This window comes from Protopterus annectens, chromosome 3.part1 (genome assembly GCF_019279795.1).
Source record: "Protopterus annectens isolate FY-2018-M chromosome 3.part1, PAN1.0, whole genome shotgun sequence".
In the NCBI taxonomy this organism is placed as follows: domain Eukaryota; kingdom Metazoa; phylum Chordata; order Ceratodontiformes; family Protopteridae; genus Protopterus; species Protopterus annectens.
In genome coordinates, this window is record NC_056732.1 from 1,661,062,615 (window position 1) to 1,661,078,203 (window position 15,589).

A 15,589-nucleotide genomic window follows, 5' to 3' on the forward strand; every position below is an offset into this window, starting at 1 on the left:
ATGTGAAGTGTAGGAGTGACACTTACCTGAGCTCCTATACAGACATCACATTCGATATTCGTCGAAAACGTTGAATCTGCTGAGTTCGTTCTTCAGATTCAACATTTTCACTTAATTAATATGCAGGGATTCGACCTTCCCATTCTGTCCCTAATGGTATATTTTTCAATTTTCGAGATTTTGATAGTAAACCTGTATATATATATATATATATATATATATATATATATATATATGCGTGTGTACACATGCACACATGTATATTCTAGACTAAGTGGATAAGACAAGCTGCAGTGCTATTAATTAAAAGAGAAATAAACATACAACTTTGTGCATTGTTCTTAAATTCTTTACATCACTGAAACTGCAGCATAAATTCAGCCAGTCTGATGTGGGCCTGTCACTCACATTATTATTTCCTTTGCAACAATATTATCTGCGTTAGAGCTTAAAGCTGCAATGACTAATAACAGTTGTAAGGCAAGTAGAACAGGAGACTTACTTGAGGTGTATCCATGTGCTGCTTCAAACAGGGGTTCTACACGTTGTTGTTTCTGAATACACTTAGATGAAGGCACTGTGGGCATTTTTTTCATCCACAGACTTGAAAACTCATTGTTCCTGTCTGTACTAAAGCTCAGATCACCTCTGCAGTCCTTTGTTGTACTTTTCAATGCAGATGGTGAATAATCACTTGTCCTGTATGCAGTACAGCTCAGATCACTTATGTATTCCTTTATTGTCTGTCTCGATGTCGATGGTAAAGAATTGCTTGTCCTGTACGTAGCAGAGCTCCGATCTCTTGTGTAGTCTTTTATCGTATGTCTCACTGTAGATCGTGAATAATCATTTGTCCTGTATGAAACAGAGCTCAGATCTCCTGTGACGTCCATTGTTGGCTTTCTCAGCGTCGACAGCTGTTGGCTATTAAATGAGAGATTCTAGATGTAACAGCTGCAGTAAAATGGAAAATCCCCACTACATGAATTAGCTGTATGTATTTATGTCTACTCTAAAAATCAGATAGTTAATGCGTGCGATTTTACCTGCTTTTGCAATACAACTAGTAGAAAATTTAAGAAGGTGGCATGCAGGATATATTGGCAGAAACATCAAGTTGATTACTGGTAAAAGCTACTACTGTGTAAGAGTTTGTATGAAGATTACCTGTGGCTAGTAGACACTTGTCTGTTTGTAGCTGTTTTAGCTACAGAAAGGTCAGATCTTTTTGCCTGAGTATGGTAGCCCTGGAAAAGAAAAGAAAACAAAATATATATGTGAATTAAAATGCTTAATTCTGATGAAATGAAATCAGGGAACATCATGGGCAGGATTCACGAAGCCTCCGTGTAAGAGTTATAACTCTTACACGGAGGCTGCAGTTAAACGGAGTGATGCCAGCATGCTTTGCATATTCATGAGAGCATGCTGAATCACACCTAAGGCTAACACGGTCCGTGTAAGACAGTAGGGGGCGTGTCCGTAGGCCTAGCCCTGTAAGCGGACACGGCCCCAGAAGAGGAAAGGTGCCCAAAGTAAACACCCACGACAGAGTCCATGGAAATGTGAATAAACACAACACAACACATGCCCCCGCAGACTATGAACAGAAAATATATAAATAAACATGTTATATATTTTTTTAAATTGTAAAAATGTTTAACCGTGAGTGCGCTCGTTTGCGTGGGCGTGCCCATAGCGCAGCTACAGTTAGCAGTCAGTGGGAAAGCATATAAAAACTAAATATGCAAAGTAAGCCAAGAAGCAATAGCGCAGCGGTAGAGATGTTGGCTGAAGAGCAGGCAGTCATGGTTCGAGCCCCCACAACACCAATTTTTATTTTTAGCAAAATAAGCACGAAACAAGTCCCTGACAAATATATACACATGAAATCACATTTTATGTAAAATGTAATGAAATAGCCCATTTATATTGAAGAAATGTGAGGTAACAAAAGAATAAAAAATGCCAGATGTGCCTATAGCTGAGCTACAGTTTAACACGGTGAGTGCATCTGCCCGTACGTGAGCAGTGGTTTAACTGGTGCAAAATGAGTGCCCGTAGCTCAGCAGTGGTTTAACACGCTGAATCTAAGTGCCCCTAGCTGAGCTGAGCGTAATATGCATGCCGATAGCCAAATGAGGCTTAAACCAGCGTACCCAGTTTGCGCGGAGCTGCGCACCGTGCAAACAAGCTAACCGACGGGCAACGTTGAGCAAGCCGTATCAAAACTGCCTTTACACAGACACACCCCTCAGTATGTCTAGACAGTCATGAAAAATAAAAAGTAGTGGCCAGGTTCGAACCCAGGATACTATACACCATAGTCAAGGTACCAAACCACTAAGCCATGACAGCAGTACCTATATATGCAATAATAGCTAATATATAGGAATGAATACAAACTGGAGCATGACAATGCAGGTTTACTGAAGTTGATACAATTCCAAAATGGCCAATCACAGATATGTGCGGGAAAAACGGACTATATAAGCCCCATAGGCGGGAATACACAGCATAAACGATTGCAGAACTGAACTGTAGGCAGAATGACAGGAGTAGGAGAGGGTAGTTGCTTTCGAGCACAGAGGTGGGGTGTTGAGGAGTCCAGGTACATGGTCTGGCTCCTAGTCCACAATCATGAGGCCCAACTCATGCAGGGCCAGGTCCTCTGGGGAGCATACAGAGCTGAGGCGTGGGACCGGTTGGCTCATGATCTCACCAGTGCCACAGGGATTCCAAGGACTGGTGATCAGGTCCGTCACCACCATGCGGACCTGAAGAGACGCAAGCAGGACCAACTGAACCTTTGGATCCAGGAGGCCCGGCAAATGCCCAACGCCCCACTACTGAGTGAGTTACATTTAATTATGTATGTAAGAAATTAAACTAGCTGATATTATGGAGATGTGTATTCCAATATTACTTCATTTATATTACAGCTGCAGGTGTCCGTTCTGCGAACAGCAGAGCCTATGGCAATAGGCTGGTGCGGTTGCGCCACCAGGCAGGTCAGTAATCCACTACCAGTAACTGTAAAGAAATATAAAAGTATGACAGTCAGCAAAAGAGTGCAGTGTAGTCACTAAGGAATAAAATGTGCAAAATGAGTGCCCGTACCCCCTTTTTTTCAGCAAAGTGGTTTAACCCACGGGTTTTGGAATCCCCTAAGGCCCCCCAAAGCTGGGGAAAAAGGGCCCCCTTTAAAAAAAAAAAAGGGGGCGTAAAAAAAAATGGGGCCCCATGCCGGAAAAATTTAAAAAAGGGCCCCCCAAAAAAAAAAAAAAAAAAAAAAAAAACGGGAAAAAAACTATAAAAAAAAAACACAGAAAAAAGAAAATAAATAAAAAAAAGAAAAAAAAAAAAAACAAAAAAAAAAACTAAAAAAAAAAAACAAAAAAAAGAAAAAAAAAAAAAGAAAAAAAAAAAAAAAAAAAAAAAAAAAAAAAAAAAAAAAAAAAAAAAAAATAAAAAAAAAAAAAAAAAAAAAAAAAAACAAAAAAATAAAAAAAAAAAAAAAAAAAAAAATAAAAAAAAAAAAAAAAAAAAAAAAAAAAAAAAAAAAAAAAAAAATAAAAAAAAAAAAAAAAAAAAAAAAAAAAAAAAAAAAAAAAAAAAAAAAAAAAAAAAAAAAAAAAAAAAAAAAAAAAAAAAAAAAAAAAAAAAAAAAAAAAAAAAAAAAAAAAAAAAAAAAAAAAAAAAAAAAAAAAAAAAAAAAAAAAAAAAAAAAAAAAAAAAAAAAAAAAAAAAAAAAAAAAAAAAAAAAAAAAAAAAAAAAAAAAAAAAAAAAAAAAAAAAAAAAAAAAAAAAAAAAAAAAAAAAAAAAAAAAAAAAAAAAAAAAAAAAAAAAAAAAAAAAAAAAAAAAAAAAAAAAAAAAAAAAAAAAAAAAAAAAAAAAAAAAAAAAAAAAAAAAAAAAAAAAAAAAAAAAAAAAAAAAAAAAAAAAAAAAAAAAAAAAAAAAAAAAAAAAAAAAAAAAAAAAAAAAAAAAAAAATAAAAAAGGAATTTTTCCCCAGCGGAAAAAAAGAAACCAACTTTAACCCACAAAAATCCCAACAAAAAGGGCCCCCCAAAAAATAAAAGGGTCCCATTACATACCTTATAAAAAACCCTAAATAAGGAGAATGAATCAAAAACTTTTAAAAGAATTTACAAACTGGCTAACAATGGTCGGGAAAAATCAAAAGGGCAATCAAATAAGGGAAAAACCTCCCCTGCAATCCAAAAACCCTGGGAGAAACAAAGCGGAAAAGGGGAAGAAAAAGGGGAGACCAAAATTTGTTCCCAGCCAAAACCTGAAACGCACCCTGGGAAGTGGGCGGGGGCAGAAAGGGAAAAAAGGTTGACAAAACACAAATGAAAGAAACCCAAAAGGGACAACGGGGAATAAGGAGGCGAAACCAAGAAAAAGAGTTAAAAAAGGGGGAATTAAAAATTTTAATAAGGTCCAATATTAACCCTAATGTGAGGTTGCTGAAAGGGGGGAAAAGGGGGGGGCTACAGATGTAATTACAAGTTGTAAATATGTGACAAAAAAGTGGTTATTAGGTTTGTGAGTAAATTGGGTTTAAGTTTTTTTTACATTTTTATTAAAAAAAAAAATTTAAAATAATTTAAATCCCCAAAATTTAAAAAATTTTTAAAATTAAAATTAAAATATATAAAATATAAATAATTTAAATATATTTTAAATATAAAATGCAAAGTAACTCGAAGGATGTTACATAAAATGTAAAAAAGGAATAGAAAAAAACTAATAGTAATGAACAAAGAATAGAAATGTAGATACAATACATAAAACCTGATAAAGGGTATACTGATAGACGATAAACATGTATTCCACCACCCCTCTTTTCCCAATTTTGAAATAATGTAATCAAAATTATATGTGTTCAGCTAATATAATATATTATTTTATATACAAAATAACTTTTAAAAAAATTTATATAAAGAAAGAGAGGAGATGTAAAAACTAGTAGGAATGTGAAAGAAGAACATTGGGGTAAAAGGATGGAGTAACACCTTAAAACCAGTAAAAAATTTCAAATAAACCCCAGTAAACCCCCAGTATGTGATTGGCTGCCCCCCAGCATTGTAGGGGTAAAGGGTATAATTTACATCCCCAATAATTCAGGGGAAATTTGGAATCCCTACATGGATGTGTCACAACATGTTTTTCGCATACATGAGGTGTGACCCTCCAACCAAATATCCCATGGTAGGGACCTCAATGGTGATATGGGAAGGAACATGCATGTACAACATGTGAAATGCACTCAAACCTTTCCCAATGCAAACTGAAAACCCACAAAACACTTCACCCACTGAGGTTACCACTGGATTTCTCATAAGTCAACCCTGCAATGTCCAAAACCCAAAAACCCCTCCCCATCCCCCCTAAATGACTCTGTTTGAGCCCTCAATGAGGCACGTGATAAAAGTTCCACCCCGATAAGACATCCCTGCAATAAACCACCATGTTGAACGCTCATGGTCATTCAACTCCCCTGTAATGTTACAATGGTAATATGCCTATGGTCCCCTTGTCTGTTACAAAAAGGTACCATCACCCCACATTGAAAGGCAGGGTACAAACATATGCTGCTTAGTCCCAGGGAATAAAATTTTTTAAAGGGTAAAAAGTATTTTTGTTTGATTGGTAGTTATGCCCCTTCTAGGGGAACCACGGGCTGGGGAGTGACGGGGCATATCCTTGCACAGTGTTCTAGCACTTCTTTGTGTTTTACTCCTGTCAATTTATTCAGAATGGGGTCCAAGGTTTTCATTTGTGTATTCTGCTTTCCTGAGGGTGGCTTCACCTGGACATCTGTGATGACAGGGAGGTTAAGTCACGGGGATAACATTTTTTTTTGGGGAAGGGGGGGGTGACACCACTAACCTGTCTACAAGTTGTCAATATTTTGTCAGTGAAATATTTTGTTGTGTACAACAGGGGCATAGAATATTCACCAGGTTCTAAAAAATGAAGAAGGCCTTCTGGTTTCTGTAGTGTCCCCCTGACCCCCTCAAAGTTGCCCATGGATGTTTTATGAGGAAAAAGACCTTACTAGTGCGCTCAGAATCCCTCCCTTTATGGAATTTATGGTTTTGAACTTATTTTAAAAACAATCTGCTTGGCGGGGTACCAGACAGGATCTGCCCTTTGGGAGAGTGTCTTGGTCAATAGGGTTGCAACCATATTTGGAATGTTGTAGAAAGCAATTGTAGGGTCACATTGGGGGTTGTACCCCCCCCAGTGGGTGAAAGGAACCATGTACTGTTACAAATGTAAAGTTTCATTGTAATTTTATTCACTAAGCATTTTTGGTGGTAGGGGGGATATGTAATCCACAATTAGTTTGGCGCTCACAGTATTTGATGTAAGGCCAACATCCAGAACAAACCCCAGATGAGGAGGTGTTGCCCTGAATAGGTTCGACCTTTTTGGATAGCAGGAGGTGCCAGGATTTGAAGTTGCGGGAGCACAACCATTTACATGTGTACCCCCAAATAGACAGAAGAGATAATGGAGAATTTTTATCAAACACAGTGTTGGAGTATTCTCCAAATTTCACATAATTGCTGAATCAGGTTATTTTTTTTATACAGGGCTACCCACGGAATCCCACTCTCATGGGGATGGGGTACACCAGAGCCTCGGGATTAACTCTTTTGCACCAGCCAAACAGCAAACTCATTGGGGAAAACCTGGGGCCCGGGAAAGACAACAGAAAAGGAATTGAGCGGGACAAAACCCAATTTTCAGAAAGCCCCAGGCCGGAATCCACAGGAAACAGGCCCACAGGGGTGGGTTACACATCCCCCTCCCAGCTGGGGGTACCATGATGAGTGGTCCCCAGAACAAAGAGCGACATCATTTGATGGAGGCTAGCCACCAGAGAAGACATGAACGCAGGTTTCCATATGTATGTTGACTTTTTACACGGAGTTAATGCTTTGAGGGTTGCCTTGGTTTGTATCACCAAGTATTTAATTGCAATTTATATTAATATTAGAGCTGTGTGAAAGGCAATGTGTCATGATGTACATATAGTAACAAGGCACAGTTGTCCCCACTACTTTGTTTTTTCCCCCTTGCGGTCCCTCCAGTGTAACACAAGCAGCCTATCCTTTGGGGTGATGTGTATAAAAATTTCCCTTAATACATAGAATAGAATATTTCCACTTAGAGGCCTGATGCATGTAGGGTGCTGTGGTTGATATCAAAAAACCCAGTACTGACAGTTATGGGCAGGCCCAAGTGGTGCATTGGGGAGGTGCACACTGGTAAGGTAGACATTGTAAACTGTGCCTGCCCCCCACAGGGGGGCTGTTGGTGCTGAGCAAACCAACAGGTGATGGGTATGAAAATATGCATGTGAATGGCACAGGAATTTGCCGGGTGTTGGCAGCCATTGCAGTCAAGTGTGCAAATTTTAGCACAGTTTTAATCCTTTTCACTGTTACACTGCCCCACCGCAGCCATGGGCATGGCCCAAAGGGAAACCCAAGACAGTGTCCGGGGCCGGGGACACCATGGGCATGCCCTGTCAGATGCCCACAGAGGTTTAAACCCAGTTTTTTCGGGCCATGAGGCAAGTCAATAACGGGTCCCCAAACCTAGGAGCACAGCATGTGAAACCCCATTGACAGTATGTTTGGGCTGCCATCCGTGTTTTCACCGAGCAAACAGGCCGGGGGGAAAATTTTGCCGGTTCCACAACTACATGTCCTGAGCCAGGGCGGGGGCCGACGCGGTAATGCCAGAAACAGCAGCACTGGAGTGGCCCATACAACAGGGTTCCCCTAGGCCAGCAGAGAGAATGGGGGTCGTGCGTCATCAGACCGCCCCAGGAGAATGAGGGCTCTGGGGGGGACAGGGATCTGTGTCCAGTCAACGAACACCTGCTTCTGATGACAGTACCCAGTCTGGGTTGGTACATAGGGTGTAGCACCCTGCAAGGCACAGGTACCGTGTCCATGGCCAGAGACACTGATCTGTATGACCTGGCAGGTACAGTCTGTGGCTGTCCACAAACACCAGTATATGGCAGCCATGAGGTGGAACTGTGTGCATCCATACACACATGCAATTGACAACACCTAGGGCTACCATACCCCACACACTGCATCAACATTGCCCCACCTTCTACTGCTGTCCCTCACCAACACACATACACATTTTTATCGGTGGCTGACTCAGGCATACCAAGTTCACACCCTGTGCATATGATGAAACTGTGCCACCTCCTGCAATCTGTAACAACTGTGCAGGTACAGGTTAACATGTTGCTGATGCACAGGGTGACACATAGATGTGTAGTAATAGTTTGTTGTTAACAGTACTGTGTGCTAAATTTAATTGTGGGTATATCACAGCATGCCTGATGCAGTTGTGATTGTCATGTACTGTTGTCTACACCCATGGTAAGTACCATAGTGTATCATCTGCACATGTTGGCATACTGGTGGTAATGATGTCAACAGAAGGCTACATACATAGGTAAAGGGATAAGGTAATGAATGAAAACAATGATGGACAGTAAACTGCAAGTGGCATGTTGCCCACACGGGACTCTGCAATGGATGTTTGAGGATGTTGATATGTGTGCAGTACTACACACTGGTACAGGACACACAGGAGCACCCTAGCACTGAAAGCTCACATCTCATACCATGCTAGACAGCCCCAACACAAAAAACTAACTGTCACAGGAGGGGGGTCCCCATTTTGTCAGGGATACTGTGGTGGCAGGCCAGGTAGCATCATCCTACTGTATGGAACCACTGAGTGAAGGCTCAGTGTCTGTTATTTACATGTGTATTACTGCAGGTATGAGCACATGGGTTTCCATCCAGTTATTGTACATCCTGACAGTACATGGTCTGTACACTTGTGTCCCTGAGACGGGACCCTAGCCATCTGACCCTGTTTTTCCATGTACATGTGCATAGTGCCTGCATATTTGCAGTGTTACCTACTGGAAGTGGTACAGCTTGTTTGTTGTACAATGCACAATGCAGCCCTTTTTACTATAGTTTTGTTTGCATGCATGTTTGCTTGCAATTACCCTGGAATACTGATCACACCTGCAATGCATAGTTATAGAGCTTCGGACCCCAGTGCCATCTGCATAGTTTACTATTTTATGTCAACCATTGACAGAATGTCACTGTTTGTCCTGTTCACATGTACATGCCTGTGAAAACTGCATATGACTTACCTGGCATGTGTCCATGAGCAGTCATATATTTCTGCTAACTAATCCCGGCACTACACCTTCACATATTCATCTTCTGTTGAACCACCTGTTTAGGGAGCCTGCACCTGTCCCCCTGGTTTTTAGATACTGGCAAAGGCCCTTTTTACCCCATAGTGCCTATGTTAGGCAAGGCTCAAATGACAAACCCACCTTCATAGGTATCACAAGGGATAAGAAACAAAAGTAATGCTACCCCAAAGCCAGAAGTCTAAACCTCAAGATGCATGCACCCCTCCTTGGCATGGAGAACAATATCTGTGCAGTAACAGATGCCTGGTTCAGGGCTACTGAGAGCACACCAGCACACCAGGTTTAACCCCATACCATGCTTTTCAGCCCCAAAAATTGAACAACCACAAATGGAAGGGGTTTATATTCATCAAAAACCCACACCTAGGGTTTGGAAAAACCAAGCATCAGAGACAACCCCCAACAAAACTGGGAGGTTTCTCCTGCTGTACTTTAGGGTGCTGACAACATCAGTGTTTAGAAAGGGGAATGTGCATCCTGTAGTCTGTTCTCCTAGTTGCCAAAAGGGACATTTCCCTCACACACACACTAACCCCCCCTCAGCCAAACACACACACTTGCAGGATTCAAACCCCTACCTAACTATGTTATGACACTTGAGACGGATGCATTAGCAGAGCCCATTTGCATTACTGGGAGGTTTCCTTCTTGCTGTACTTATAGGGTGCTGACATCATCAGTGTTTAGAAAGGGAATGTGCATCCTGTAGTCTGTTCTCCTAGTTGCCAAAAAGGGGCATTTCCCCACACACTAACCCCCCCAGCCAAAAACACACACTTGCCCTTTGCAGGATTCAAACCCTACCCAACTATGTTATGACACTGAGACAGAAAATTAGCAGAGGGGTATTCACATTACTGGGAGGTTTCCTTGCTGTACTTATAGGGTGCTGATATCAGCAGTGTTTAGAAAGGGGGAATTTCATCCTGTAGTCTGTTCTCCTAGTTGCCAAAAGGGACATTTGTATCACACACACTACCCCCCCTCAGCCAAAAACACCCAAACCCTTTGCAGGATTCAAACCCCCACCTAACTATGTTATGACACTTGGGGACACATTAGCAGAGGGTATTCGCATTACTGGGAGTTTTCCTTTCCCCATACTTATAGGGTGCTGACATCATCAGTGTTTAGAAAGGGAATGTGCATCCCAGTCTGTTCTCCTAGTTGCCAAAGGACATTTCCCCACACACACTAACCCCCCAGCCAAAACACACACTTCATTTGCAGGATTCAAACCCTACCTAACTATGTTATGACACTTGAGATGGACGATTAGCAGAGCGCTAGCATTACTGGGAGTTTTCCTTCTTTCTATACTTATAGGGTGCTGACATCATCGGTGTTTAGAAAGGGAATGTGCATCCTGTAGTCTGTTCTCCTAGTTGCCAAAAAGGGGCATTTCCTCACACAATTGCACACAACCCCTCAGCCACACACACTTTATTTGCAGGATTCAAACCCCCATCTAACTATGTTATGACACGAGGGCATTAGCAGAGGGATTCCCTTACTGGGAGTTTTCTTTTCCTGCTATACTTATAGAGTGCTACATCATCTGTGTTTAGAAAGGGAATGTGCATCCTGTAGGGCCCCTTTCCAAAAAGGGGCATTTCTCTCCCACAGACTTCCCCCCCCAAAACACCAACCCCACCACACACACACACACACACACTGAGCATTTGCAATTCAAACCCCCAAATATGTTATGACACTTGAGACGGAATTAGAGACCATTCGTTTTGGGGGGTTTCTTTTCTCCTGCTGTACTTATAGGGTGCTGACATCATCGGGGTTTAGAAAGGGAATGTGCATCCTGTGGGGAGGCAGACCCACACTCTGGCTAAGCTGTCATTCCCTAGGGCAAACAGCCTAGTGTTGACCTCTACACCCATATGTTTAATTGTCAAATGCCAAATTTTTTGCTGATAGACTGTTTGATCTTTATTGCCATAGCATTCCCTGTTTGTATGAACAACTTTGCATCTGTGGAAGATGTTTGCATATGGGAGGGATCCACTATATCACATGTCTCTGTAGTCATTTAACTGTGTGCACTGGGCAGACTGCTGTAATGTGGTTGGTTCCTGGAATAACCAAAAAAACCAGATATGTGTCCAACTGCTAAACTGAATTTGGCCTAAGGGGGAGCATGCCCAGTTCAGCCTTCCCCTGGCATGTTGTCTGACATATGTCTCATTTATCAAAGGGGGGCATGCCCAGTGGGATTCCATATGTTGAACTCTGCAGCCCCCACATTTGTGGATGAGTGTGAACTTCAACAAATATCTCCGTTATGGTTGTGTGTCATTTTTTAGTTACTGTACAACTGCTTTTGTGTGAACACAACAGGATTATACTGTGCCTGGGGTTTGCATGGGAAATTTGCATACAGTTGTCAACATCCTTTCACACTACCTAACACGTAGTAATTTTATGGTTAGTACTTTTACTGTGGTGGACAGTATCCTGGGCTTTAGTGCTATCACTGCTTTACATTTCATAGTGAACAAAGCCCGGTTAGGGGAGGGGACATCACCATGTTGCATTATGTTCAGATTGTACTTAAACCAGGTTGTCCAACATTGGTAGTGTATTCCCAAAAATGGGGCATTTAAACACAGTTTTCCATTTTTTTAACTATTGGAGTGTTTGTCCTTACACACGGTTTGGGTTTGAAAACATAGTAGGTTGTATATGTGCCTCTGTCACCTGTGCATACATGTACCCAGGTAAATTTAAATTATCCACCCCAAGACCATTGGGAAAAAGTAAGTGACTCGGGTACCCGTTGGGATTTACCTGGGGGGGGGTGTTTTGTGAGGCACATACAGCTTGTTTGTAACATGCTGGGGGAGGCCCATTTTAACTCCCCTTAAATTTCAAAGGGGTGTTTATTGTAAGCAACACACAAAACATGGTTGTCAAGCACTTTGATATCCTGGGGAGGTACTGTTGGGGTTTTTCAGGGAATTTGTTCTGGTTTTTAATTGTCACTATGGGATGATGCAGGCCCCAATGTCCCCCTTTTGATTTCCCTTTATGTTGGGGGGTATATGGTAGTTTCAAACAACAGACATGTTTGTCCTGCAGGATATCTATCCCTTGTGTCCCCCGGCTCATTTCATGTTTTTTGGGTTTAAAATTGGTTTGGTGGGCACTTACTGTTATCCATTGACATACCTTTTCTGCAATTAGCTTGCGACTGGCTAGGCACCGTTGTCTGTTTTTAGTGGCCCCTTTTGTGGGATGCTTTTCAGCTGGGGATCAATTTGGGGAGTTTGTTTCGCAAACTGTTCCCTTTGGGCCTGTCCCGGGGCATTTCGGGAGGGACCCCGGGCCCAAATTGTGGGATCCATTATTTGGGTAGTTACAGGCGCACACCTACCATGTCTGTTTTCCTTGGTCTGGGAACCCCCCTATGACAAGGGGTTTATATTTAACTGGTGGCTTTCTTAAAGAAATGTGGGTTTGTATGGTTTGGGTCCATGTGTCCACATTCCCCATCAATGACCTTAAAACTGTTTCAATTGATCCATGTTTAGGGGCAGGATCTGCACTTAAAAAAGCCAATGGGTGGGCCGTGTATAGGCCCCCAAAATCTTTATGTCTGTTCATGCTGACCCCATACTTGCAAAACTTTCAGGGTTTTTGGTAGTTTTCAGATATTCGGCCATTTTTTGGGGACCCTGTTGTTGTCACGCTCTTTTCATATTTGGTAAAGGTGACATTACAGTAGTTGATTTGGCATTCCCTTTTTTGGGCCCTGTTGATACCCCCCCATTCCAAATGCTCTGTGGCTTTGTAGATGCTGGTGTTACCCAGCATTAATTGGGGCCCATCTCTGGGATAGATTTTTCTTCTGGGGGTGTTTGACTCCCTTAGGATGTACAATAGGGTGTTTTTTGGATGTTTTTGATATTTTGTGATTCAGGGCATTCTGTGAATTCCAAACAGGGTTCCCCCACTTGTGAAAAACCTTGGGGTTATCCATCCCCCGTACAATTTGTATCTTTGGCATGGTTCATACTAGGGATCCACCAACCCCTTGTGAGAGTGTGGGGGCTTTGCCACTTGTTTTAATATTATGGCCAATGTTTGCTTTGTTTGCCTTGTTGGCTGAAATGAAACCCCATGTTTTTTCATCCATCCCCTTTATGATTCCTGTTTGGGTGTCAGGAGGGGCTCTGCCTAAGGGGTGGGGTTTTTCCGGGTGGGGGCCCTTTATTTTGTTTTCCCACCAGCAAACCATTTTTATTTTTTTCACTTATTTTGGGGTGGCTTTAGTTTTCTGGGGTGGAGATCCAATGTGTTTGGGCAGGTGAAACAGGGTGTTGTGTGGGAGGTTTTACTGCTTAGCTGGGTTTCAGGGAGCATTGACTTTTTGGACCCCTTTTCCCTTTTTGGGGGACCCTTTTAGGCTTTTTAACTGTTTGGTGTGGGAATACATATATGAGGATTGTTTTAATGGGGAAAAAAAAACAGAAACACAATACCCCTTTTTGGGTGGCCTTTATGTATGGTGCCCAATTAGCTTCCCGACAATTCAATTTTGTTCCTAACAGGGTTTCTTCCACTTTGCAGGTTGTTTCCCTTCCAAACCCTTTTCCAACCCTGGTACTTGTGTTTTTTTTAAATTTGGTGGGGATTCAACTTCCGATTTCAGGAGGCTGTTTCCGTTTGAGGTGTGGTTTGCATGCCAGACTTTAAGTTTCCACATTAGTTTGAAGGGTGGATAATGCCCTTTCATTTCAGTTTGGACGGGTGTTTGTAATATGGATTATCCTTTTTGGTTTTTTTAGGTTTTGCCAAACCCCTGTTGTGTTTCCTGGGATGCTTTCTGTGGAGGTTTGCGGCTTATGACAGAACTTTTCCTACTGGGGATGGGCCAGCATGCTTTTGGGGTTTACACATTAGGGGGTTATATTTTTTTCCCCCCTTTTTGGTGGTTTGCTTTTGCCCGTACAAAAAGGTATCGGGGGGAGTTTTTCCATGACTTTTAAACCCGGTTCACCCGGTGACTTGGGGGTTTTGGGGGCCTTTTTTTTGATCAACCCTCCTTTTTTTTTTTATTTTTGGGCCCGGGGGGGGTTAGGGGGAACTGTGTTTTTGGGTGGGGGTTACCCTTTTTTTTCCGCAGTTTTTATCTGGGTTAGGGAGTCCCTTTGTTTGGATTTTCCCATCTTAATTTTTGATTTCTTGGGAGGAGGGTTGTTTTCCCGGGGGAGGGGGTTAACATTTTCCAGATTCCCACAGTTCCGTTGGGGGCCTTAGGGATTTATGGGGCATTTATTTTATTGCCCTCTTGCAATTTTTTTCATTGTTTATTTTTTTGTTATCTTTGTAGTTTTCATTTTTAGGTTGAAAGTTGGTGTAAAACCTGGAATGTGGGTTGGGGCCCTTTTTTTTCCCTTTTTTAATTTGGATTGCATTTTTGGGGATCCCTTTTATTTTTTTATGGAAGGGGTTTTAGGGTTCCCAGGGTGTGGGGTTTTTTTCCAACCGCAAGGGACCCCTTTTAATGGGGTTTTCCCAATCATTTGGAGGTTTGCAATTGCTTTTACCCATGTTTTCATGTTTTGGGAAGGGTCAATTTGTAAAACATTTAAAACTTTTTTATGGTCTGGGGGCCCCGTGGCCCAAACACCCCTATTTTTCACCCCAACCCCTTTTATTAAACGGGGGTTCTTCCCTCTTTGGCATGTTGTTCTTTGGGCTTTTGAGGGGTTTTTTTTGCCACGGGGAGTATTGTCCCCACATGCCTGGGATGCCCCTTAAAAGTTGGGTTTAGGTTGGGAAAATCATTATTAGCAAGCCAAATCATTTTTTGTGGGCATAAATGCCGGCATATGGGGGAGAAGTATTACCCCCTTGTTTTGTGCTTCTTTTTGGGCCCCCCAGGGGGTTGTTTCTGAATTTTTTCGCCACCTCCGGGTTTTCCTGTTTAAAAGGTGGGCCCCGATGGGGTCCCCTGGAGGTTGGGGGCTGGTACCTTAACCCCTTTTCGGAAGGACCCTTCAATTCTTCCCCCAACCCGGGGTTTATGGGGGGGGCCCCTTGCGTTTGATTATCCCTACCCCAGGCTTTCCCCCTTATCCTATTAGTTTTTTACCCCTTAGGGACCCTGGGGAAAATTTTCCTTCCTATTGGGGCTGCACGAAGTCACCACCAGAATGGTGCTCTTAGCAGCTTTTACCCCTAACATTTCCTTTGATACTTTTTTATTTTTACCAAACACTTGTTTCATTGTCCCTTTGGGTTTTTGGTGAGGGTTTTGTCAGTCCCCATTTTGCGGG

The 15,589-nt window shown here is 41.8% G+C and overlaps 1 protein-coding gene across 1 annotated transcript in view; it reads right to left on the reverse strand.

The window, feature by feature from the left end:
- The window catches only part of LOC122798607 (ubiquitin carboxyl-terminal hydrolase 20-like), a 1,084,102-nt gene that overhangs the window by 81,633 nt on the left and 986,880 nt on the right, over nucleotides 1–15,589 (reverse strand). The window contains exons 11-12 of the mRNA XM_044067685.1: nucleotides 1,168–1,247; nucleotides 503–924 (exon numbers count right to left, since the gene is read on the reverse strand). Of these exons, the coding sequence (XP_043923620.1) occupies nucleotides 503–924; nucleotides 1,168–1,247 (502 nt within the window). The remainder of the gene's footprint in view (nucleotides 1–502; nucleotides 925–1,167; nucleotides 1,248–15,589) is intronic.